The sequence below is a fragment of the Mesoplodon bidens genome, assembly GCF_964165515.1.
Source record: "Mesoplodon bidens genome assembly, contig: HAP1_SCAFFOLD_120, whole genome shotgun sequence".
NCBI lineage: Eukaryota > Metazoa > Chordata > Mammalia > Artiodactyla > Ziphiidae > Mesoplodon > Mesoplodon bidens.
The window spans coordinates 151,646-177,538 of NW_027671363.1; the positions used below are offsets into that span (position 1 = coordinate 151,646).

Sequence of the window (25,893 nt, forward strand, 5' to 3'; positions counted from 1 at the left end):
ATTAAGAGGCCATTGATAACTTTCAAAATAGCACTTTTTCTACCCATTCTCAGTGGAGGCAAAGCCTTATTAATTCTACTATTTCTTTTTCTGTTTTTCAAAATCTCAGGATAAGTCTCTTTCAATTGTAGCTAATGGCAGTAATGCAGCACCAGAAAATGCCTTTTGTAAGGAGAGGCAACTTTGAATCCTAAATCGGTACTCAAGTCTTAAATTACTGATAACACCGACCACCCACCAGACTAAATTTTTTTTTTTTACGTGATTGGAAAGCAACAGATTGATTTCAATTCTATCTTGTCAAATCTACAAAAAAGTTCCCACAGTTCATTTAGCAACTAATAGCGTACATCCTTCTATTTGGTATTACTCCTCCTCCTTAACACCGGGCAATTAATTTTGCCTTTCTCTGGGAAACGTTTTTAACAAAGGAAATAGAGTCATAAATCAGTTTCGGATAGGAAATCATACAACTATTTCTACCTAGGGCTTTGAATTTAGAAACTTTCCTCAGAAATTGTTGAAATATAACAAAGTCCAAACTCAGAAATAACTTAAATTTAATTATCTTAGTTGCACTAAAATAACAAATTCTATTTTCTATCTTGTTTTCTTTCTTCCCCAGAAGGCTTCTCCAACCCTAATCCATAACTTAATGCATTCATCTCACCTATAAAATCACTGGCAGGTATGATGCCGGCTTTGGCGGCTCCAGTCCCCTAATCCTGACCCATTTCTTGCCAAAGAATTCAGTTTCTTCAGAAACCAAGTAACAGACATTTCAATTTCTAACCATCATTAGCATATTTTCATGTACTAATACTCAACATAAAAACACCTTTTAAAATTACAGAAATTTTTACTGTACTTAAGATCAATTGCACTAACCTGTATTTCATAAACCTTGGGCTACTTTCTTAAAAATGAATTATTATTTTAATGTTTTTCACTTATTATTCAGAATAATTATTCATATAATTAAATATTTTACAATTAGGTAAGAAAGGTGGAAAATAGTTTTGCTATTCTTGTTCTTTGTTCTCTCTTTTACTTGGTGTGCCTGAGTCAAAATTTTAGAATATTGAAAATTTAATATTTCAAACCCAAACCACATTTAAAGATAATAATAACAACCAGCCAAAACAATTTCGGTCCAGAGCTTTGCATGGTCTGGGGAACAGTTCTCTGAGTGGGCCATTTGGAGTGGGATTTGCCCACCTGCCTCCACTCCTTCTGCCTCATATACTGAAGATAGAGACAAAGAAACCAACTCAAGTCTTTCCAAAGTGTATTTATAAATAGAGAATTTGTAATCAGAAAAACAATAACGATATATAATAGAAGTAACATGATTTTTCAGAACCAGTATCTTGTTCTAAAGCAATATTTAAAAAAGAAGGTAAGGGGCTTCCCTGGTGGCGCAGTGGTTGAGAGTCCGTCTGCCGATGCAGGGGACACGGGTTCGTGCCCCAGTCCGGGGAAATCCCACATGCCGCGGAGCGACTGGGCCCGTGAGCCATGGCCGCTGAACCTGCGCGTCCGGAGCCTGTGCTCCGCAACGGGAGAGGCCACAACAGTGAGAGGCCCGTGTACCAAAAACAAAAAAAAAAAAAGTAAGAAGTTTAGCTATAAACCCTGGCCCTCTTTTTTATTGATCTCCTATTTTAATTTCTTAAAATAAAATCCATGGCCTTTTGAGTCAAACTGTCTCTTTAATTTCAGATTTAAAGATAACAAATCTCTTTTTAAATGGAATATTGGCACACAGACACCACACAGTCTGGCTTATTACAACTGTTCTCTGTTGGTGAAGTGGCACATTTGCAATCCCCACCATAGCAATCTTCACCATTTCACAGAATATCATTCAATTGTACATCCCTAGGTGAGCAACAAGAATGGGTACTTGAGCTCAGGAGCAAAGCGTTTGTGGGGAAATCCTAGGTCAGAACCCCTAAAAGGGGAGACTAACTTGAGGATGCCCAAATAACCTGAGGTTTACCTTGGCCACCTCCCCTGGCTTTCTGACTGCCTGTGGGAAAAGTCTCTCTGGAAACTCTTTTGAGGTTATTGGGGGAATCCTAGGACAAACACACTGCTTGCTTTTGCAGGAGGACTTGCCCCATACCCTACCCAGCTAGGTGTCTCACAACCTAGCTGGACTAAAAAACCTTCAAGAAAAACGGGATAGACTGACATTTGCATTTCTACTTCCACCTATTCTTATGCACAAAATATGTAGGTAGAGCCCTCTTTCTCACACCCCAATAGATTCTGCTGTCCTTGAAACCCATCTGGTAGCTGCAGTGACTACAATGAAGGGAGTTATCGGAAACCATATTGGTACTGGGCTTAAAGGATTTTTCATGCCATGCATTTTGGGGAAGGACACAGATAACAGTCCAAACGTGGTATAAGGCAATGCCCTTTCTGGGTCCTTGAAAAATCAGTCACGGAACACAGGTGGTGGACAGGAGCTGACAAGAGCTGGTTTGTTAATGAGCACAGCATCCCCGGGGCGGGGGGGGATCAGTGAGATGATTGACAAGAGAAGATGGTAAATGAAGGGAGAAGTGGGGACAAGTGCTGCTCAACCCAAGCTGAACTCCAGGAGGTAAATTTCTCCTCTAATTTGAGATTCTTTCTAAAGGTTCAGTATTGAAGTGGATGTTTGACGTTGAAATGTGCAGACCCATTCTGATAACTGGAAAGGGAGGAGGCTGAGGAACGCAAAAGGAGAAGGAAGATTTCCGATTACTTCTCCAGGCTGCTGACAAGAACCTGCTGCTCGTAAACCACAAATTAACCAAGCGAAGGTTGAAGGTAGCAACGTAAAAGTGCAACTCAAATTATTTTACATTCGGAATCCTCTTCAATATCTAAGCGAGTGTAGCACAGCAATGGTTGATTATCTTAAGATTACAGAGGCTGACCGCCTTCTTTGTTTGCCCAGTAACACCGCTCCTCCAATAATCTCAAGCACTTGGCTGATTAACATTTCAATTTCAGTTGTTGCTCCTTTTCCCATTGCAGAAGGCGGCAGGGATATTCCCCTTCTTCCCTCTGTATTACAAACCCCATTACTAACCAAGCAGAAAGCACCGCGCAGTGTGGCCGAGGCTAATAATAGCCGGGCTGCTTACCTTCTGCGGAGGGATCGAATCAGCGCATGTCCCCGGCGCCGGCTGCCCCGGGGCCGCAGTGCCGCCGCGCCGGGTCTGTGTGTGGTCAGCTCGGCCGGCCCCCACCCCACCTGCCAGCTGCAGCAGCTGCTCCCGGCGCTGAGCTCCGGCCGCCGGAAGTCATCCCCCGCCCCTGGCCGGATCGCCACATTCCGCGCCAGCCGCGGGGGGAGAGGGGCCTCTCCCGGCTGCGGGCACCGGCTCCTGGGAACTGCGCTCAACGATCGCTACCCTTCCCGGTTGTAGGGTTATTTTCTAGGAATGCTTTTACAGAAGAAGCGTCGCCGGCTGGTGGACCGAGAGAGAAGAGCCAGAGTGACTTTCCCTGCAGAGCGCCTTTCCTCTGAGCGCTCCCCTGTCACTCCCGCGGCATGGACGGCTCCATTCCGCTGTGTGGGTTTTCCACCCTCTTCATCTTCCTTATCTGTATTGTTCATTTCGCTGAATTTGAGAGTGGGATTAGCTCTTAAGATATCATTCAAACACTCCGAAAATATTTTAAATTGGCGACTAGTTTTTCTAAGCCCCTTGTAGCGAGCTCCACTTCCCCCCCCACACACACACAGTTACTCGCACGTACACACCCAGCCAAACCACTCACAATTAGGAAAGCTGGGACCTCTCGCCCTCTTGCCTACGTAATGAAACAGGAAACTCCCAAAGGAGTGGGGAAGTAGGACCGGCTAGCGAAAGCACTCGAGGAAAGAGAGAGGGGTCGCCCCAAGATTTTGTTGCTGTTTAGTGGTGTCCTTAGTGGACAGATGTTCCCCCTCTAACCCCCTGGCCTCGCCCCAAGTGGAATGGCTGGTCTGGTGACAGCTGTAACATTTGAAAACAAAGAAGCTGAAGCCACATTAACAGATGGCTGCATCTCTTTCTTTCCCGAAGGATTGATCAGAATTGGCTTTAAGAATCATATTAGCATATACGTATATAATAAGCCCTTTCCTTCTCTCTTTAAATTGGCACCAGCTCTTAACAGGTTTCTCTCTCTCTCTCATCTTCCTCCCTCCCTCCTTCCCTCCGTCCCTCTCCTAAGCTGACCAGATCATCAGTTTCCGGATTTAAGGGGGAAAAAAGGCCAAGGATGTGCTCTCTTTACAGCTGAACCAGGGTTTATTTTCCCAGTGTTGAGCCATTCCCAAGTAGAGAGGCTCTTTGACACTAGGGTTCTCTGTGAGTGAACTTCTCACATTCAGCTTGCTTTTGGAATTGCCCATCACTAGGTCCAGGCCAGTTTTATCCTTGGATTTGTCCAGCAACCTAAACAGTATAATTGCACAAGGCCAAGGCAGTACTTTTACTCTAGGAAGCCTTCCCAACTCTCTGTTTAGCAGTTCCAAAATTAGGAGGTAGTGTAGCAAACAGTTTCAACAAGGCTCAGTAAGAATTCTTGACCCTAGAATGCGGGCTTTTTAAAAGCTGGAACAACCTAATTCATCTCTCTGTGTTTCACTTTCATAAAATTAGACCTCACCAAAGAGCAGGGGATTCTTAATATGTATCAAAGTGTATGTGGAATCTGGATGGGAATATTACATCTTTAATTTCACTAACCTCTAACTGCAATTTAGTATTTAGCATGTCCTTTAAATCTAAATGCAGACAACAAACCACAATAATATTAGGAGTACCTGTGACTATATCCCCAGCAGATATCACAGACAATTTCCTAAGGCAGTTTTATAGATATCTCAAAGTATCACTACTCTGATGTCACAATCAAATCATCATTACCTTTTTTGTTTTATCTAATAGACTATATCTATTTTAGAATGGTTTTAGATATACAGAAAAATTAAGGGGATAATACAGAGTTCTTATATATCTCATTCCCAATTTCCTCTATTATTGACACCGTACACTAGTGTGGTACCTTTTTTACAATTAATGAGCCAATATTAATACAATAATATTAACCAGAGTCTGTACTTTATTCAGATTCCCTTGGCTTTTGCCTAGTGTCCTTAATTCCATTTCAGGCTTCCATCCAGGACACCACATTACATTTAGTTATCAAGCCCCCTTAGGCTCCTCTGGGCTGTGGTAGTTTCTCAGGCTTTTCTTGTTTTTGATAACCTTGACAGTTTTTTATTTATTTATTTATTTATTTATTTATTTATTTATTTATTTTTGGCTGTGTTGGGTGTTCGTTGCTGCGCGCGGGCTTTCTCTAGTTGCGGAGAGCGGGGGTTACTCTTCGTTGCAGTGCACCGGCCTCTGATTGAAGTGGCCTCTCTCGCTGTGGAGCACGGGCTGTAGGCGCCTGGGCCTCCGTAGTTGCAGCACATGGGCTCAGTAGTTGTGGCTCACGGGCTTAGTTGCTCCCTGACATGTGGGATCTTCCCAGGCCAGTGCTCGAACCCGTGTCCCCTGCATTGGCAGGTGGACTCTCAACCACTGCGCCACCAGGGAAGCCCCAACCTTGACGGTTTTGAGGAGCAGTGATCAAGTGTTTTGTAGCATACCTCACTAATGTAAACTGTCCAATGCTTTTCTCATGGTAAGACTGGGATTATGGTTTATTGGGAGGACAACCAGATAAAGTGCCTTTTTTATAACATCTTATCAAGGGTACATGCTATCAACGTGATTTGACTGTTGATGTTGACCTTGATAACCTGGCTGAGGTCGTGTCTCAGATTTCTCCACTGAAAAGTCACTCCTCCACCCCTTCCACACTACACTTGTTGGAAGGAAGTCACTATGTGAAGCACAAACCCAAAGAGTGGAGAGTTATGATCCACCTCCTTGAGGACAGAGTATGTACATAAAGTATTTGGAATTCTTCCACGCAGCGTTGTCTATTTCCCCCCAAATATTAATTTATTCAATTATTGATATTTATTTATATCAGTATAGACTCGTGGATATCTATTTTATCCTTTGGGTTATAATCCAATACTACTTTATTTTGTTGTTTGAATTGTTCCAGCTTTGGCCATTGGGAGCTTTTGCTTTTGGCGCCTGTGCTCCTTTGACATACTCCCTTTGGGGTGTGTGAGTTTGTGTGTGTCTGTGTATCTGTGTGTATATGTGTTTAGCATGCATGTTTGTGTGTGTGTTTAACACTTCCTGACTTTCTGGTACCACAAGGTGCTCCAGGCTCATTTTGTGTATTTCCTGCCCCAGTCCTAGAATCAGTCATTTCTCTGAGGAGCCCTGATTCCTTTTATTGGAGAGTCACCTGAAGGGGCCACTGTTCTTACTGCGGCCTCCACGTCCAAGGCCCAGCAGGTGTTCATTACATTCAGCTGGATATGAACGGGCCTTCTTGTTCTTGGGCCATCATGTCTTGAGCTGATATGGGCTCAGGTCCTTCTCATGGGTGTCAGTGTGGCCGAGAGCCGAGCTGTGAGCACATGGGAGCTGGGGCGGGGATTTGGGGCGGGCAGGGGTCACAGAGAGGGTCCAGGATGCCTTCAAGATGCCTTCCCCCTTCTGAGGCAGCCCCTACCCATGGAGGGCCCAGGAGCTTCCAAGGTGGTGGGTGCTGTTTGCGCGGCCCTGGTTGTCCTGGTGCGGGTGCATCTTGTTGCTAGGGGCTTGTTTAAAAAAGAAATTAACTTGAAAACACAGTGGCTGAGATACTCATTTATTCTTTATGATCACGTGGGTGGCTGAGTGAAATTTTTATTTTGGAAGTTCACCAAATGAGTTTGGAGGTTCCTCAGACTTGGAAGTTCATCACTAGGAACCCTCAGTGGCATTTGAAGATGGGGCGGGGCAAGGAGGCATTGGTCCCTTCCTTCTCAAACTTGGAGTAACCATCTCCCTTGCCAGCCACTTGGCTGGGACAGGCCTAGGACCTGCTCAGTGGCAGTGCCTGGCCAGGAGCTGGAGGAAGCCTCAGTCAAGGGGCTTCATGAAACTTCTTTGCTCAGGGAACTCTTCCAGCTGAGCACCTGCATGTTTGTAAACTACTTTGGAACAGAGATCCCCTGCACTCCTTCTGTAGCGGGTGTAACTTTGAACAAGGTTAGCCCTGACTGGAGGTGCTATTATACTTAAGCTACAGAGAAGGGGATTTTAATCCTGGGGAGCCTTGCAGCGACTCAGAACCCTCACCTTGTTTAGGCCTCACTGGGCATGACTCAACAGTGGTGAAGGTGCTTTGTTGCCACAGTGACTTGTAAATGTTGCTGTGGTGATGCTTCTGTGAGGTGATGCTATTGGTACAACCATAATGAATTTGGGATATATGTGCTGTGAGTCATAGGACCATGCTGCAGGGACCACGTGCACATCTTGCTTAGACTGGGTGACCAAGGGCACATGGCTTCCCACTTTTAGAAGGGCCAAAAGTAGCAATGATGGCAAAGCCTGATGGTTAGGATCCCCGTGTATCTATTTATCTCCCCATCTCCTTTGCTCTCAAGGGTCATCCTCCTGTGGGTCGTGGTTAGAACAGTCTTTGAGAAGCTCCAAGTGACACGGAGCCTCTACCCCATAGCTGGTGGCCATGGGTATCTTGGGCAGTCGGGGTGGGCGTCCTTCAGGGTTATTACTGGCCTGGGTAAGGTCACACTAGCGTAAGGTCTTGGGGGGCCTTAGCTGAGGGGAATTGAGATCTTTGCCCTAAAAGGCTCCGGGGTTGGGGGATGGGTGGATGGACCTAGTTTGGGAAAAGAAACTTTCAAATTGGACATGGGGGTTCTTAAGGTAGCCCTTCCATTCCTCCATGGATCCCCTCCCACGGAGCTTTTAGGGAAGGCTGATTGGACCAGAGAAGTCCAATGGTGTAACCAGCAGGGCTCACCTCTTAAAATTTCCTACGTTTCAGGCCTGAGATTCAGGCTGGTCTGAAAGTCTTGGCATCTTTTGGTTAAAGGGATTTTTCCAGCCTTTCTCTGTGCTGAGCCCGGCCCGTGATTATGAAGCCCACCCTGGAGGGAGGCTAGCAATAACATTCCCACTTTACAAGTGAAGGGGGCCGAGTTGTAAAGCGGCGCCATTCCTGCCCGAGTGTTTAAGAGGGTCACAGAGCAGCCCGAGTGAGAGTTGCAGCACGCCGTCTTCACCGGGCCTGTGGTAGCCTGGGCTGCATCACCCGTAAGCACAGGCCAGGAGTTTGGGGTTTCTCCTGCTGCCATGACAGGAGACCCTAGCGGTTGGGGTGATTCCACCATTCCGGCAAGAGTAGATGGGGATCTCTCCCACCTTGGGATACCCTTGGAGAAAAGCTAAGTGTGTTCCACCATTGAGAACACAGGTCAGGCTAGCCCAGGCCAGGGTGAGGTTCATCCCCACAACTGGCTGCCATTAAATGCTGGGAATGCCCCCCAAGAGAGGCTGATCAGGGGACCAGCCGGCTGGCCAGAAGTGGGAGTGATACTTGAAGTGGTCTAGGGAGAGGAGGAGGAATGCGAGCAGCATGTGAGGGGTGTGTCCATGATTTCATCTAGAAAAACGGGCTGTGGGAGCTTAGCTCAGGTGTTAATGAAGTACCAAACTCATACACCCACCCCCACCCCCGGCCGGTGATGGACACAGGGTCATCTTCGGGGAACTCTTTAACAGCACAGTGATCATTATGGAATTATTTGTGTGTTAGAAACAATGTGACTAGCAAAGCAGTTGAACTGTTTCTTTGGCTAGAGCAAAAGTGAGGAGTGATGTTAGGCTGGGGTGATTGGAGGAAAAGCCCCAAGTGGATGCTAGATTGAGCAGGGGGGCAGGAGCAACACAGGCGGAGCTGGGTGTGAGCAGTTCAGCCCTGCCCGCCACCCCCCCACCCCCCATGAAGGGGGTTGGAGTCTTGTCTTTGAAATGTCCTTAGATGCTTGTTGCCTGGGAAGAAAGGCGTGGAGACGTGCCAGGTGGGTGACTGGTGTCACTGTGGGCCTCCTTCCTAGACAGGAAATAGGAGCAGCCCCTCGATGGCAGTGAAATGCTTTTCCCCCCACGGGTGTGGAAAGAGGACAGACGGACTTGTAGCAATCTGGTTGAGTTCTTTGAAATTGCCCTTGACCCTTGTGTGTGCACCAGGAAGCCTTTCCTTTCCCTTTGCCAGGCTCCTCTTGCCTTGGTCTCCCCAGCTTCCCAGCCTCCCACCATTCTTTCCCTACCCTTTTTCTTCACCCTCGCCCCTGCTGACCCAAGTGAACATTGGTGCTATGTCTGTGTAGATGGCAGTTGGGGGCTATTTGGTCTCTTGATGACATCAGCCTTTTTTGTTGACTAGCAGCTGTTTCCATAGTCATTTGTAGCTCTGCCCTGATTGGTTGGATCTTACTGTGAGGTCACTCACCCCCCGTTGTAGCTCTGCCCTGATTGGTTGGATCTTACTGTGAGGTCACTCACCCCCCCTTTAAAAGTAAGCCACCTTGGAGAGTTAAGCAGTTAGGGAGTGATCTCACATGCCTATAGACGGATGGTGTAGATGCCTCACCTTGACCCTTGAAGGATGGATTGTGAGTGGGCTACGCGCCTCATTTTCTGCTTTCTTTGCTGGTTGTGTTCAGCTGTCCTTCCTTTGGGACGTCTTTCTGAGGGTTTTGTGCTTCCGGCGTGTGAGGCCCCTGGTCTCCAAAGGGGGGTGGTCTGTTGGTAGCAGATTGCCTTGGGCGTGGGGGTCCTGCCTGCTCCTGGTGACCTTTGTTCCCTCCTTTCCGGGTTGTCTCCCCTCCCCTAGGGGAGTGTTATGATGGAAGCAAACCTGACCGCTTTGAAGCCCCAGAAGACAGTGATCTTCCTGAGGACATGGACACGGAGCCCCCCAGAGAGTCCCCCGCCGACCAGGCGGCCCCGGACGCGTCACGCAGCCCCACCCTCCGGCTGAACAGAAAGCGCAAGGTGTCTGGCAATAGGAACCACACTGAGACCACTGTGCTCCCGGAGGACTCTCTGCTGAAAGCCAAGCGGAGACGGGTCTCCAAAGGTGAGCTCGGTTTGGCTTCGGGCCCGCAGGGCACCCTACGGAAGTCCTGGAGCGGAGCAGTGGAAAGTTCCAGTCCCACCCTGGATCCCTGGGGGGAGCCACTCACACCTCCCCACCCCCCACCCCCATCCCACCCCCCACCCCCCCAAAGCCAGGTGGCGGGGCTGGAGCCCAAAGGTGGCCAAAGGCAAATAGACCCCCTCCCGAGACTTGGTGACAAGTTCCAGCCAACACAGTGACCACACCCCTCCCCTCCCCCACCCCTGTTAGTGATGTGTAAGACAGTTTGTTCCCCGCACCACCACCCCCGCCCCGGGGGGCTTCTTCATGAATTTGTAGTTATTTCTCCATTAGCTGACTGGCCTGAGAGGGAAATGACAAACAGTTCCTCTAACCACTTAGAAGAGCCACATTATAGTGAGCTGACCAACCTGAGGTGTGCATTGAATTAACAGGGCTCCATCCCAGAAAGCAGCGCCGCTTGCTGCACCTTAGAGAACGGCGGGAGCAGAGAGCAAACCTGGCCGGCAGGGCAGGAAGGAAGTGATCCAGGCGGTTCAGCCTGCGGTCACCCCCCAGGGCAATAGCATCTCCGAAGAGAAACCTGGCAGGAAAAGGGCAGAGGCCAAAAGCAACAGCAGCTGGTTGGAGGAGTCCCTTAAATGCAGTGACAATGAACAAGGTACGCACGGGGCGGGGGGCGCTCCTGGAGGGTGGATCACCCGCCCTCTGTGGGAAACGGCCCTGGAGGGGACCTGAGCGCCATCCAAGTTGACAAGAGTAGCGTGTGGCGAGCGGGGAGTTTTCTTCCTGAGGTCCTTTCAGCCTGCACACTTCCTTATGGAATGGACAGTGAGGCGGGAGCTCGACTTCCTGGGCTGCTCCTCATCACCCAGCCCGCGGCTGGGCAGGAAGGGAAGTCTTGGGTGACCCCGGGCGCTTGTCAGTGCCCTCATTCCAGCCTCAGGCTGTCCCCAGTCGCCCTGTCCCGAGCACCCAGGCCCCCCACGGGTGGGGACGGGAGCGCACGAAGGGCTGGCTTCTGCCCTCTCTTGCGGCCCTTTGAAGCGACTTGCCATTTGGCGTTTCGTGGGTTAGCCTATTTGCCGGTTGAATGTGGGATGATTAACATATTAGCGCTTTGAAAACATAATTGGTATATCTTTAAAAACTGAAGCTGCTCCAACGATCAGTGCTAACAATGGGCTTTTCTTTCCTCACCGGCTACAACTGTGTAACGCCCGCTGCTTCTCCCCCTGACAGATGTGCTGTGCATGGACGAAGAAATGGATCGGCAGCCTTCGCCCCTGCCGCAGCAATACACCGACAACAGCGAGAAACCATCCGGGAAGCGACCGTGCAAAACCAAGCCTTTGATCCCTCAGGAGCCCAGGCGGGGCTTGCCGCTGCCAGGGGACTCCTAGGTGGACAATGCGGATGGCAAGGTACCTCTTGCCCCTGGCTCTCCCCCGCCCCCCGGGCCCGTGCAGGCACATCCCGCCTGCCTGCTTCTCTGCTTCTGGGGACAAAGCTTTCCTTTTCCTGAACCCCTCCCCCCAAAACGTCCCTGCCCCTTCCTAGGGGACGTGTCTCCTGGGTGGTGGTGAAGTTTCCAGCGAGTAAAAATGCAGCCCCTTCCTCGCGCCCCGCCTCCCCCAGACTGAGAGGAGGAAAAGTGCTTTCCTCCACTCAGGTTTGTAACTCAGGGAGGAGGCGAACCAGCCGGGTGGAGGAAGGACAGCCTGAAATGTGTGCGCTGCCTGGTTTCGTGATAGGTGACCGTCCGGAGATTTTGAAAGCGGCCTGAGCCCAGTTCCGGCTATGATCTTTCGCCGGCCAAGCAGGACCAGAAGCCCTTGGACCGTTTGCAGCAATTGTTACCAGCTTCCCAGGCCTCGCAGCTGACATGGTCAAGCTCCCCTCCAGAGACCACCCAGTCCCGCCCGATGCCACCGGAAGCGCGGAGACTTATTGTCAATATGAACGCGGGTGAGACCCTCCTACGGCAGGCCTCCCGGCTTGGCTACGAGGTGAGCATCCTTGTGGGTGCCCCGGATCAGGATCCGCTGGCTGCTGCTCCTTGGGTGGGGGACACACTGGCTGGGGATGGGGGGCGGGTCTCAGAGCCCAGCCCCCTCCACGTGGCGGGCTGGGCTGGGTGTTCCAGCAGGGTGTTTGCGTTGGCCCTGCTCACACTGCGGGCTCTTTGGTGGCTTGTTCAGTCGTGGTGTGAAAAGAAAGGCAGGCCTCTCTGATGTTCCGTTCCCGTTCAGGCAGGCAGGCTGCTTCGGCCAGTCTGGCTCACTTATCTCTGATATAAAATCTGACCTAACCCAGGGCTTGGCGACCAGGGGAATTTTAATGAGCCCTTTTGGATTCTGAATAGCAAGAAGGAGAGTAGGAGAGTAGTTATCAGCTCTACTAACTTGTGCTGTTTGGGGCAGAGTGATGCCCCTGTGGGGTAGCGGGTGGGCAGTGTCTGTGCAGAGTAGGGGTGGGAGTGGGGCAGACCTGAGCAGTCTCTTTCTGAGAGGGCACGGGAGCCGAGGGTTGATGGGCGGGGAGCAGGGGTTGAGCCTTGCACAAAACTCCCTGTCCACACTGCTGTATCCCAACCCAGCACGGCTGATGACAGTGATGGCCTCTATTGCTAGAGCAACATAGAAAGATAGCTGATATCTGCCTAAGCCCGTGTGATCTGTAGTAACTCCTTTCACCCTGTTAACATCTTCACTTGGGAGTAACGCGTACTAGCCCACTCTTGGATGAGGAAACTGAGCCTCAGAGGGGTTAGCTGATACCCGTACAGGTAGCAATCCAGCAGTGCTCCAGAGCCCACCACGCTCCTCAGCAAGACTGGCTCACACTGGAATTGCCCTTTTGACAGTTCAAAACCTCTGTGAGAGAGATGACTCTCTCTGCCCTGTGCAGTTCCCCCACCATACTTGTCAGTAGCAATTGTGATGTAATAGCCCACAGGGCAAAGGCATTTTTCTGTGCTGGCATCAGCCCTCTGGGAGTTGAATGGTGACAGTAAAATGCGGTGCAGCAGGCTGAGCGTGGAGGTGTGGCTGAGCACTGGGGTGGCAGGACCCAGGCTGGCCCGGAGCCCTGGCGCCCACACCCTCAGCCAGCTCTGTGCCCCTGTCCCCCGTCTCCCGTCGTGTCCCCCCACCCCGGTCCATAGTGCCGTGAGCCCTTCAAAGTGTGCCTGCCTTGGCCCTAAGGCATGACTCTGGGTGAGTAGTTGGAAGCACTAGGGCTATGCTTAGTTTTGGGTGTTTTGTTGTTGTTGTTGTGGGTTGAATGTGCTGTTGTTTCTATCTACACGTCTCTTGGAGACCTGTCCATTAGCTAGAGAGCACTTTCTGGTAGTTAGCGCAGTTACTTGCAGGTGAAGTCCAAGGAGCACCCAGTTGGTTTCCCAAGAGCTGAGAGCGGGCGCCTAGGAGGACAGAGCAGTTGTTGCACATAGTGTTGAGCTAGACCCCCCGTGGTTGAGAAAATAGTCTCCTTGCTTCCAGCAAACACTGGAGGTGGGGGGGAGACCCCTAACCCCAACTTTTGGGTTAGGGTTGAGAAAGTAGACTCCCGCTTCCAGCAAATGCTGGAGATGGGGGGGCGGGGTGCTGCTGCACCCACCGTGGAGGGCGGGGCTCCGAGCCCCACCTGTGAACTTGGCATCATTTCCAGCAGTCTCCCTTTGGGACCAGAGACGTCAAAAGACCCTCGTTGGTCCTCTAAGACAGTTTCCATTTTGGTTTGGTGGCTCTGAGGCCTGCACCAAGGGGCACTTGATCCATCCTTTTTTAGGCTACCTGGCCTTTGATTGCACAGGAAGCCTTGGGAATGTTTACGGTCGGATTTGTTTTTTTCTTCAAATGTAAATTTCAATATGTAGATTCCACAGATCACCAGTGTTGATGCTGAACATTGTGACAAGTAGATGAACGCTTTCAACTTTGAATCCAACTTTCTGGGATTTCTCTGGGCAGAATTTTAAATGTTGGGATGATGGCCCAGTTGGGAGATGTGGCAGCTTCAACCTTTTCAAATTGAAGGACAGTTTGCTTAAGCAGATAAGGGTGTGGTTTGGGAGGGTTTTCCTGAAGTTTTGTCTTCAGCATTCTTGGTTATTTTCTTCTGCTTAGCCAAAGATACCATGTGCAGTATAAAGGCTGTCTGAGCTTTATGTCATGATAATGTGGTTCTGGAAGTTTAGAAACACACTCTGGCTTCAGATCCGCGTTAAATAGATCACTTGCGTGGCCAAAGACCTCAAACCTTTCCCTCCTGGGAAAAAGGCTTCTATTTCTTAGGCTAAAACGCTAGTGTGCAACCACATGCTTGTGCCTTTAGTGGTGATGGTTAAATTTTCTATGAACTGATTAAGTCATGTTTTTTAAAAAGTTAATGAGGCATTTAATTAACTCACAACGTCGGGCTTATGGCCTTTATGGTTACATTTTGCGGGTAATGGCATTCGGCTTATAGCCGCTGAACAGAGAGCTGTCCGACAAAAGCAGTTTGACTTTGCTCTGGAATGGCTGGGCTGCCCTTCAGACACTCCCGTTTATTTCTAGCGGAGAAAATAGACCAAGGAATGTGTTGCGTCGACAGACTCGCCCCGCTTCTTCACCTTTCAGTTAGAGAAAGTGTTGGTGGCGACGGTTGCCATCCATTTAGAGGCCATCACCCTCCTAGCTAGGAGAGTGTAGTTAGCCCACTTGACCCCCAACAGAGAAGGCCTGTGGGATGCTCGTCACAGCTGGATTGCATCCCTCTAACTGGGGCCCTCTTGGGCCTTTTGAATCTTCCCAGCTGACCAGGTACCAAAGACCTGAGTTATAGGTCTAGTACTTGATGTTAATTGAACTTGGGGTTTAATATCTCTGGGCCTCAGTTTCCAAGTGTTGAATGAGGATAGTACTACCTTCCTTTCCTGCTATCTCCTGGGTTACTGTGGGTGACAGAAGACGTCCTCATCTGGGGAAATGAGAAGCACTGTGTAAACAGTGGGATCAACGTGGTTGAGTTAGGACAGCCCGTGGCAAAAAGTCTGACCTGGCCGTGGGGCTACTGCTGCCTTTGCTGCCATCTTCCAGGAGAAGAGAGTTGACTTACCCACCAGCTTGGACGGCCTTTCATTTCTAGGTACCGTTGAATCTGCCCTAGTAGTGATGAAGGTTTCCAGGTGAAGGCCATGATTGTCACAGCAAATAAACCCTGGGTTGAGTAAATTGATGTGTGCACAGCAGTTGGTGGCGTTCAGACCTGATCCCAGAGCCACGTGACAGGGCCTCTCCCTGGCTGGGGCACACAACTCATTAGCTTGCAGCCGTCCACTCAAGTCTGGCTAGTGAGGGCCTGCTAAAAGAGCAGCAGCTTCATGCGGTATCCTGGATACCAGGGCTCGGGGCAGGTGGCCTGGGAGCCCAGAGGATTGTGGGCTTTCTGGCAGGTTGGGATGTAAACGGAGAAACGCATTCGTGGGCGTGCCTTTTCTCTTCCTCCTCTTGTTTTGGAAGGGAGCTGCTGCAGTGACCTGAAGTAACAGGGCACCGATGGCCAGGTTTACCAGCATGCCCCATTGGGTTCACGTGGTAAGCAAATGGAACATTCTAGTTCGCTCCCAAGTGAGTGGTCACCTTTGATTGGCGTGTCCTCCAAAGGGCATAAAAGGTTTTACAGAATCCATCTCGCACTTATGGGCGGCTAGAATGATCCCCGTTTTAGGTTTAACAGATGAGTTACCTGAGAGATGTCACAAGGAGGCCTGTTCTGACCCCATCCCATCCCCCCTTACCCAGCAGACCATGTGTTGGGCCATATGCACGTTCTGCCTACTCCCAGCTCTCAGAACCTGACGGCTCTCTGCTGGGCACGACTTACCCAGTATAAACAGTATAACGTGTTTTCTGGTGGCAAATGCTTTCGATGTGTCTGAAAACTTTCTTAAGGTAATAAAACATTGAATAAATTCCTGCTCTGCTTACTGGGAGTGGTTCATATTAATATTTTAACAAGCCAAAGAAATAAGGTTAATAACAGTGATTCTAATGCACAGTGTTGACACAGAACATCTCCGGAGGTGGGGGTGAACGTTTTATTTGATTCTTGAAATGTGGAGGTTGCAGCCTGTGGTGTATCAGGTTCCTGTCATTAACTTGGGGCAGAATCAGTCTAAAATTTTCATATTTACTCGAGAGGGTGGAGGGAGGCAAAATAGAGGGTGGGGTTATTGGAGGCATTTTGTGTCATTCCTCGAGGATGGAGGGAGAGAGCTTCTCTTTAACTCCACTTAACATACAGACAAGAGCATCTGAGGCCCAGGTTCTTATTTGGGGTCTTAACAGGGGGCGCAAGGATGTAGCTGACCTGGGTGTCCCTGCTTCTCTAAGCTGGGGAATGTTCTCCGGCTGATTTAAGCTCTCTTTAAGTGTTGGTCATCCATGCTTTTATCTAAACTTGTGTTATCGTCCACTGCCACCGACTGAACAGACCCATCAAGTGAGAATGGTCTGTGCTTGGCAATGTGTCTTCTAAGATGTTAGCAGCCGTGACACCTCTGTACTGGTCACATCGGCCCCTGGGCTGAGGGCTTTCATCGCTATCCGAATGCGTCCTCTCAGCAGCCCTGTGGAAGCTTGGAGAAGTTCAAGGGTAACTTGCCCATGGCCAGGCCACTGGTGCAGCAGAGCCTTAGACAACACTGTCTGCATCTCCAAGCCCTTCTCACGCACTCTTGCCCACCACCAGGATGCCTGCTGCCTGCCCGCGCCATGGTGGACTTTTGGCCCCAAGGATGTATGCCTTTGAAAGTGGGCACCGGCAAGCTATGGGGAGGTCACCCTTACAAGGTTCACTGTATGGTGGTCTGATGGTATCTCCTCTCCTCTCCTCTCCTCTCCCGGTAGGAAGCGGTCTTGTACTGCCTGGAGAACAAGATTTGTGATGTGAACCACCGCGACAACGCGGGTTACTGTGCCCTGCACGAGGCTTGTGCAAGAGGTTGGCTCAACATCGTACGACAACTCCCTGAATATGGCGCCGATGTCAACTGCAGTGCCCAGGATGGAACCGGGTCAGTGGCGGTCTTGCTCTTGGCCTGGCCCTGCTGGGGCATAGGCAGTGGTTCTCAGGGTGTGCGGGGAATCCCAGAAGGAAAGATGGAGAGTGAGTGCCATGTAAGCACACTGATGGTGGAGTCCTCTAGAATGGAATCGGACAGATCTTTCTGGCAAATTTACATAGAACTTTAAAACTCTGTGACGCTCTTATGGACAGAGGTCCCTGAAAATGTTGAGCCTGCATGAATAATCAGGGGTGTTCTCTTTTAAGACCCTGGACTCTTCACCAGCGTCTGTTGAATCTCAATCTTGAACATATATGTGAGTTGAAAGTTGCAGGAGTACAGACAGGTCCAGTGGCAACTGGCTTGATAGGACCTGCCGTGTCCACCCACATCCCCGGGCCTGGCCCCCACTCTGTCCTTGACCTCGGTTTATTGGCCAGAGGCCCATGTCTGAGTCAGCCCAAACATCTTCCTGGTTGTACCTGGGATGCCACCACGAGGCAGGGCACTGGGGCTTTCCTGACGGTCATAAAATGAGCAAAACCGTAAGGTATTTGGTGGTTCGTGGTTTCCAAATAGCATCCTTTCTGGATGGGACTGCGGACAGTGTTCCTGACCCCAGCGGATACGGGCAGGAGGACTCTGTATCCTCCTGAGAACTCGCCCTGCCTTTCGACTGCTTCTGGGCGAGAGGGTTGATCACTCATCTCCAAGTTGGTTTCAGGAGAGGTTCCACTTTGCCCCTAGTTTCTTTTACCAACTGCACTTTTTGGGTTTTGTTTGTAATGGTATAACAATGGCTTGTCGTATCTGCTTCCGTGATGCTGGGGTTCTTCCCCCCACCCCGCCGTATGTTACCTTCATACAGTCTGTCACTATTTAAGTTCATTGGAAACGTTTTCATCGTGGCCTGAGTTCCTCCTTGGGCCATGCATTAAGAGAGATTTGCATTGAAGAATTAGGCCTGAGATGGTCCCTTCACCTGTCCCGTAAAGGGTTATGTGTGGAAATAACAGAGTAATTTGTCGCAGCGACCGTACACTCACCTCCTCGGTGAAATAGCGCGCCTACGAGGCTTGGCCGCACACGCTCGATTTTGCCCCGTGTCCTTAGAAGCAAGCGTCGCGTGCACGGGTGTAATCCCCCGCACCTCTCCTAGGCCTCTCCACGATGCTGTCAAGAATGATCATCTCGAAATTGTCCGCTTGCTCCTCTCCTACGGTGCTGTTCCTACCCTGGCTACGTACTCAGGTAGAACCATCAAGAAAGTGAACCACAGCGAACTTCTGGAGAAGTTCTTAACAGGTACGGCAGAGGTCAAGACACGGTCTTGTTCAAGCATCTAGACGGTGACTTCACAGCCTTTCACCTGGGTTCCCCCTACCCCCACCCCCCATTTACTCTAAGTGACCCTTTACTGGGAAAAGCGGCCCAATGTTAGTCTGTCAAAGAAGAGATACATACTTTGAGTTTTGCGAGGTGGGGGGCTGGAAAACTCTTAGCTAGCCAGGCTAGCTTTTGTTTGGCAGGCTGGGGCGGTGAGGCGGGCAGTCCCTCAGGAAGGCGGGTGGACGCGTGGGGAGGTTTCAGTCAGATACCTGGAGGCGTGTGCAGTGGGACTTGTCAGGAGGTGACACCAGCCCCAGTGTGAGATGTTCCCGAACTCCAGCAGCATTTGCCTCTTACCAGCAGGCGTTATCCTGTTTCTCTCTCTCTCTCTCCCCCTCTCTCTCCACACTGTTGAAATAACCTGCAGGCTCCTGACGACGGTAACCCCGGTTGCTCTTCGGAGTTCTCTGGCAGCTCTGTGTGTGGTGAGCAGCCTTGTTCGTTTCAGTTGGGCTTGTGGGGGTGGGGGTAGGGGTGGGGGTGGTGCTGTGAGCATGGCTTGCTTGGGAAAGAATTTTTCCAGGGTCCTTTTTGGAGAACAGTTGGAATCTTGCTCCAGCTTACTGACCTCTCTCTTGTTTGCCCCCCCGGTTAGAACCAGATGATGAAAGTGGTTACGATGTTTTAGCAAATCCCCCAGGACCGGAGGACCAGGATGACAGCAACAAGGCCTATGGTGACCTATTGGAATCTGAATTTTCCGAAGACCCCGTTTTGCCGTGTTATAACGTCCAGGTGTCTGTCGCTCAGGGGTGAGCGTGGCCAGCGTGTGGTCGAGAGCCAGCCCAGCTGCTCTGTGGGGTGGCAGGAGTTAGAAATCCCCTTCAGCAGATGAGGGTGGCTGGGTTGGGGGGTGAGTGAATTCCTCACCAAGTGTCCACCGACCTCACATAATGCAGTGGAACTTTTCCAGAAAAGTTTGGGGGGTGGGAGGGCTCCCCAGCCAACTGCCCTCATTGGAACACACCCCTAGAGCCCAAAGGACACGGGAGTCAGCGACTGCAATTGCACAGTTTCAGTCACTAAACTCTTGGGGAAGGGATCCTCCCCAAACGGCTACCATAGGGGCCTTCCAAGGCGCGTGAGGCCCACGGGACAATACTGATGTGTACCCTCTTCTCGTATAAGATTAGAGAAAGCCGTATGTGGCACCTGGGATCTTATGTGTCTTCAGATTTGCTTAGATCGAGTCTTGTCCCCACAGTCGGGCCACTGTGCCCCATGACCAACCCTTCGGAGTGAACACATCAGGAGACCTTGCTCTGCTGTGTGTTGACCCCGGTGCTTAAGGAGTAGCATCCTCCTTGGACTCTGAGGCTGGGACCGTGTCTGCCTTTGTGGTGACATTGTATTCGGGATAGAGATGATAAAGTGTGGCAGGGTATCAGGAAGGATTGTACCACCTCCCTTCTCGAAAAAGCCTCACTCCCGGCAGCATTGAGGGGCGGGTTGGAGGTGTGGGAAAGGCAAGGAAAGCCAGGTGACCTCGAGTGTTTCTCATGCTCTCTCCGTGAGGGCCGGAGGAGAGGAGAGGTCAAAGAGGTGTTTGCCATCTCCCTTGGGTTGGCATACAGACTGGTTTTCCCCAGTGACTAGAACGGGGTGCACTTACTTGGAGAGGGGTGACCTGAGTTGTGGCCAGAGCCAAGGCAGCACTGGGGTGGCCTGCAACGAGGCTCGTTCAGGGGCGCTGCTCCTGCTTTTGTCTAAGTTGGCTGGTCTGCCCTAGGTGGTCTCTTAACACATGCACATGAGTCCAGAGTTCCCCCGCTAGAAGTAGATCTTCCGGGCTTCCCTGGTGGCACAGTGGTTAAGAATCCGCCTGCCAGTTCAGGGGACACAGGTTCGAGCCCTGGTCCGGGAAGATCCCACATGCCACGGAGCAACTAAGACCGTGCGCCACAGCTACTGAGCCTGCGCTCTAGAGCCTGCGAGCCACAACTAGAGAAAGCCCGTGCACAGCAACAGGCCCAATGCAGCCAAAAATAAATAAATAAATAAAATTAAAAAAGAAAAAGAAGAAGTAGACCTTCTAAGGACAGTGAGAAGTGGAGTGGGGGTGGGGTAATCAAAGTGGAAGGAGCAGGCCCTTTCCCCGCCAGGAGACCGGTAGTTCATAGTTGGGAGCGCCTCTAATTTTGCCGGAAACTCAAACCACTGTCCTTTCTCTGGTGTAGGCCTCGTAACTGGCTATTGCTTTCAGACCTGCTCAAGAAACTGCAAATGTCCTCCTGCATATTCCGCTGCAATTTTCCAAATGTGGAAATTGTCACCATCGCGGAGGCCGAGTTCTGCCGGCAAGTGTCAGCAAGTCTCTTATTCTCTTGCCCCAAAGACCTGGAGTCCTTTAATCCGGAAAGTAAGGAACTCTTAGATGTGGTGGAGTTCACGAACGAGCTTCAGACTCTGCTGGGCTCATCCGTGGAGTGGATCCTCCCCAGAGACCTGGACTCAGACGACGCCTGGTGAGCTCGCCGGGGCCCGCCGTGTACAGTGTGTCATGGTGTTAATCCTTGTGCATATGTGTCATAATACGACTATTTCTGTAAAGAAAGGACACTATGAGACACGACTCCAGTCGGAAGGACTTCGAAACATGTTTTTTTCTTTTTAAACTTTTAAGTCAGTTTTTATGCAGTTGTTAATAAAGTTTCTTTACTTTTCAATGTACACATGCTTTGGAATATGTTTGTTTTTACTCGGAACAATTGTTTCTTTTCTTTTTTAAGGAGAAAAAAAAAAAAAGGCAAAGGAGCTCCACACTTTGACTTAATTTCATACAAAGCTCCGACGACAGAGGCCATAACTGTTGAGAGTTGCTTTTGGGGCAAATTAAACCAGTAAAATTTTAAACTCTTCCTCCATATTAAAGGGATTGAATAAATTGGCCACTTTGGTGCACCTGTGTCCTGCGAATTGTCCAACTGGAGATGGAGGTTTAGAAAGTGAGTTTCAGTCTTGTTTAAGTCTCTTCCCATCAGACTGGTCTCGTGATTTCCTACACACCATGTTACTTCCTGTCTACCTTTCCTTGGTGTTGTTCATGCCTGGATTGTCTCCTGTACCTGCTCAAACCTTGGTCCATTCTCATTTGTACCATGGAAGTTTGTCATGCCGGATACTGTCAGAACTAATTTTACTTAAGTTTGCGTTAAGGTGCAAAGCACACGTTTTGTATATTTTCTGTTTTTTGTGTTTGTGTATATTTTATGGTTTCGCTTCAAGAAATATTATGGGAAGGGAAATAGCAAGATGTAAAGAGCAAAAAAGTCATCATTCTCTTTCAATTGTTAGAACATCTATCTGCAATCATAATTATGATGCACTGTGGTATGTGTTAAAATAGTAAATACATGTAACGTCCCGTAGGAGCAGCAAACTCTGGTGTTGGTGAGGGTGTGTCATGGAAGTAATCACAAAGCAGGTGACTGTTGGTTGGGGTCCTGAAACATTAGTGTGCCTTCCCTGTGTCCAGTAGTGGTCTGGAGGGGTCAGGAAGCCTGCCTTTGAATTTGAGGGAACAGAGGGTTTGAGGTCCTCTCTCTTCTATTGCTCTAGTACACTGCATAGCAGCAGTATACTGGGTTTACAGTTGACGTTTAAATCGCTGATTGATCATTAAGATTGGGATGTATCTTTGGAAATGAAAATAGGAAGAATCGTATGCTTTTTCTTTTTTTTCTTTTTTTTCCTATATCTGAAAAGGTATGTAGTACTTTGCTGAGTGGTTGGGAATAAAGTTTGCAGTATTCAGTGTATTCAGTTTTAGTATCTAAATAGAATTAAACTGTTGCTGTAAAGTGGAATAGCACTTTGTTACTGACAAGTTTTAGAATGCATCTGTTCGTCAATTACCTGTTTGGGAAGATTGTAGTTAATGATTTTGAGAATGTGGCTATAAACCTCCAACTGACTCAAGAAAAGCAAATAAGTCAAGATTGACAAATGTATAGGCTCTTCATCTTATTGTGTGGGTGGGTTTTTTTTGTTTCCTTTTAGTTATTTGCCAAGGTATAAAGAATTCTATCACACTTAAGACAAGTTAAGTAAACGTCACGGGGTGTATTCTGACATGGCATGGAGCAGATCACATGGCCTAGATCTTAAAGGTGATTTTATGTTTAAACTTTCATGAAAACATATGTGATTGAAACACATTAATATATTGATACAGAGGGCAGTTAATTTTTGTCTTTTTGTGTGTGTGTGTGTGGTACTGTTGTGGCCTCTCCCGTTGTGGAGCACAGGCTCTGGACGCGCAGGCTCAGCGGCCATGGCTCACGGACCTAGCCGCTCCGCGGCATGTGGGATCTTCCCGGACCGGGGCACGAACCCATGTCCCCTGCATTGGCAGGCGGACTCTCAACCACTGCGCCACCAGGGAAGCCCTAATTTTTGCCTTTTGATACATGTGAGCGCAGCTTTCATTTTGCTGAAAGAATATGACCAGTTTTCAGTTTGGGATTCTACCATTTAGTAAAGATAGTCCACTTAATTTTAGAAATAAGAGATTTAATATATACTACCTAATAATACTTTTATGTATTATTTTACTGAAAACATTTATTGTAATACTGTGAAGAAACTATGCCATTCTAGTCTTCAAGACTTAAATGAATCAAGTGTTTATTAGCTGTTGTAGTTTTTAAACTAATAAAAGTCAGTACATCAGCAATTTGTAAATACAGTTTTTAAAATATGCCTTAACAACTTTACAGTGGTTATAATGACTGTATTTAGGCCTAAAGTTAGTTAATAATTTGACATGAAGGCTTTTTAATAGTTTGATGGTGCAGATCAGGGGTAGGTAAACTCTGGCTGGTGGGCCAGATCCAGCCCGTCGCCTGGCTTTGTAAAGGAAGTTTTTCTGGAACATAGTCGCACCCGTTGTTTACATGGTAGTTATGGCTCCTTTCACCCTACACCAGTGGGGCAGAGTAGTTGCAACAGTAACTGTACAGCCCAGAAATCTGGAAATGTTTAAATTTAGATTTTAAAAATTGAGAACTTCTTTGAGCCTATACAGGGCAAGTGCATTGACCCCTGAGGTAGAAACCAGTCAGGAACTTGGGTGCGGAAGCCAAATGGCCTAGGTTCAAATCCCCTTTCTCCCATTTCATAGCTAGTGACCATGGGCAAATCACTTAACCTCTATGCCTACTTATGAGGTTTAAATGCACTTATTTGTATAAATAGTGCCTGGCACATACTAAGCGCTGTGTAAGTGATTGCTGTTGTTTCTGCTTGGAGTTTTAATAAGTTAATAGAAAAATGACACTAATGATTTTCCTTTTAGAGTAACAAAGGCACTTTGAGTCTTTTACTTTTTCAGGAATGTAATAAGACTTTTTTCATTGACAGTCAGTGTTCCCTGTTACCAAAATTTACTTTATGAATATAAAGAATTGAATGTCTTCAAGACAGTACTTTTGCTTAAATGTCAAACTATTATTTTCCCAAGGCACATCAAACTGGCTCTGCATAGTCCAGGCCTCTAAAGCTTGTGTGCACACCCTAGGTAGCATGTGAGATACATTTTGTAAATATAGTTTTTTAAATAATGCTTGAGACTTCCCTGGCGGTCCAGCAGTTAACACTATGTGCTCCCAATGTAGGGGGCTTGGGTTCGATCCCTGCTCAAGGAACTAGATCCCACGTGCCTGCCATAACTAAGAGCCCACATGCCACAACTAAAAGATCCGGCATGCTGCAACTAAAGACCGGCACAGCCAAACAAACAAACAAACAAACAAATAAATAAATAAATCTTTATAAAAAATAAGTAAAATAAAATAATGCCTTAGGAGTTAGGAAAAGAAAATATTAGAACATTTTTACCTTTGTATTATTTTTAAAAATCTGTGTAGTTTATCATGTACATAAATTATAGGTATGGAACTTTGTGTATATAATTTGTTAATAAATAAGATGCATATTAAAAAGTTTTCTTATGGTTTGCCCAGTCAGGTGTTTGGAGGCCATTGGAGGACAGGATGATGAAATATAGGGCCTCAGCAAAGATAGAATTTAGAACCAATTCCCTGACTTAGAAGATAAGGAAAATAATTCATAGACTGTAATTGAGTTGTCCAACTTTGCATAAGTGTTCAGAAACAGGAAATGCAGTGGCTAGAATCTAATCACTGACCAAGCAGAATCTGGGTCACTGGACTCGTAAACCAGAAGTGACTGTTGAATTTCTCAGGTTGATGCTCCTGGCATATATGCTTGATCTGTGTGTATGTGTAAATCTCTGACATAATAAGCCATACTCAGGCACACCCTGTTTCCTTATTCAAGCATCTTAATTTCATCCCACTAAATCTTTGAAGTATCCGACTACCAGAAGGCATGAAGAAACCTGGGCTGAGAGTCATTCATTCCAGGAGACGTGATCTTGACTGCATGGCTGGTTTGAGGCGCATCACTCTGAACTGCAACCCGCTCATTGGTGACCTGGGTGCAAGTGCTTTGGCAGAATCTCTTAGTGAGGATTTATGGCTTAGAGGGAAATTCTAAAATTGAAAATATTGAATTTTTAATATGAAATATGCTTAGCTTTTGGCATGATACTATTGTGATAGGATTTTTTAAAGCCTCATTTTACTGATAGCTTTTATTTTGCTTTTCAACTTTCTCTCAGAGTTGCATATATCCTTTACAGAAAATAGAGAGTAACAAGAGAACCTATAATTTTAATACCCAGATATAATCACTGTTCATTTTGGCGTATATACTTTCAGTCTTTTTTTTCCTACAAATATATATGTACACTTAGGGATTACAAAAATAGAATTGTAGTATACTTGCTATTTCACATTCCTGCTTTTTTCACTTAATGATGTATCATGTAGTATTGCGTCGTATTGATGTCCCATAGTTTAATCAATTCTTTGCAATTCTATTTAGACAGTTTGCTTTTCCCTGTCAGATACAATGTGAATACGTTGTATATACATCTCTGTGTGCATCGGGATTACTTCTGTAGAATAAGGTACTACAAGTGGAATGACTTAAGTGTGACCTATTTTTAAGACATTTGATACACATGGCCAAATTACCACCCAGAAAGGCTATGCCAATTTGTAGTCCACCCCAACAGTAGATGTGAAGCCTGCCTCTCACAAACACTGGCCTGTAGCACTTGTAAAAAAATGTAAAACTACAAAAATGAGTACATCTCTATTTTCTATGCAAGTGGGATTACTCCAAATTTTATAACTTTTTTCAATTAATTCAGTATGAGCATTTTAGCAAGTCAGTAAATTTGCATCTCCTACATCATTTTTTGTGATTGTTCAGTATTCCATTATATGAATATGCCACAGTGCACATAGCTTATCCATTCTTGTATATAAGCTTTGTCC

The 25,893-nt window shown here is 48.0% G+C and overlaps 1 protein-coding gene and 1 long non-coding RNA gene across 12 annotated transcripts in view; one reads left to right on the forward strand and one right to left on the reverse strand.

Annotated features, from left to right (window-relative positions):
- Positions 1-25,893, reverse strand: part of LOC308611501 — a 272,052-nt gene that overhangs the window by 113,131 nt on the left and 133,028 nt on the right. For 2 of the 11 annotated variants that reach the window (XR_014014920.1, XR_014014928.1), the window contains exon 1: positions 3,144-5,094. The exons of 1 other annotated variant lie outside the window; for it this stretch is intronic. This is a non-coding gene — a long non-coding RNA (uncharacterized lncRNA). Of the gene's footprint in view, positions 1-3,143; positions 5,127-25,893 lie in introns of those variants that run through there. 8 more of the 11 variants (XR_014014921.1, XR_014014922.1, XR_014014924.1 and 5 more) reach the window with 8 other exon arrangements.
- LOC308611505 (BCL-6 corepressor-like) lies at positions 9,806-11,600 on the forward strand. The gene is made up of 2 exons (XM_081260251.1): positions 9,806-10,062; positions 11,326-11,600. Exons 1-2 carry the CDS (start codon positions 9,885-9,887, stop codon positions 11,484-11,486), a joined length of 339 nt encoding a protein of 112 aa, XP_081116377.1. The 5' UTR covers positions 9,806-9,884; the 3' UTR covers positions 11,487-11,600.

Bases quoted from the DNA above. Each gene is read 5' to 3' on its own strand.
- LOC308611505 (XM_081260251.1), top strand. From the start codon at position 9,885: ATGGACACGGAGCCCCCCAGAGAGTCCCCCGCCGACCAGGCGGCCCCG. The intron at 10,063-11,325 runs GTGAGCTCGGTT...TCCCCCTGACAG, and splicing joins GCGGAGACGGGTCTCCAAAG to ATGTGCTGTGCATGGACGAA.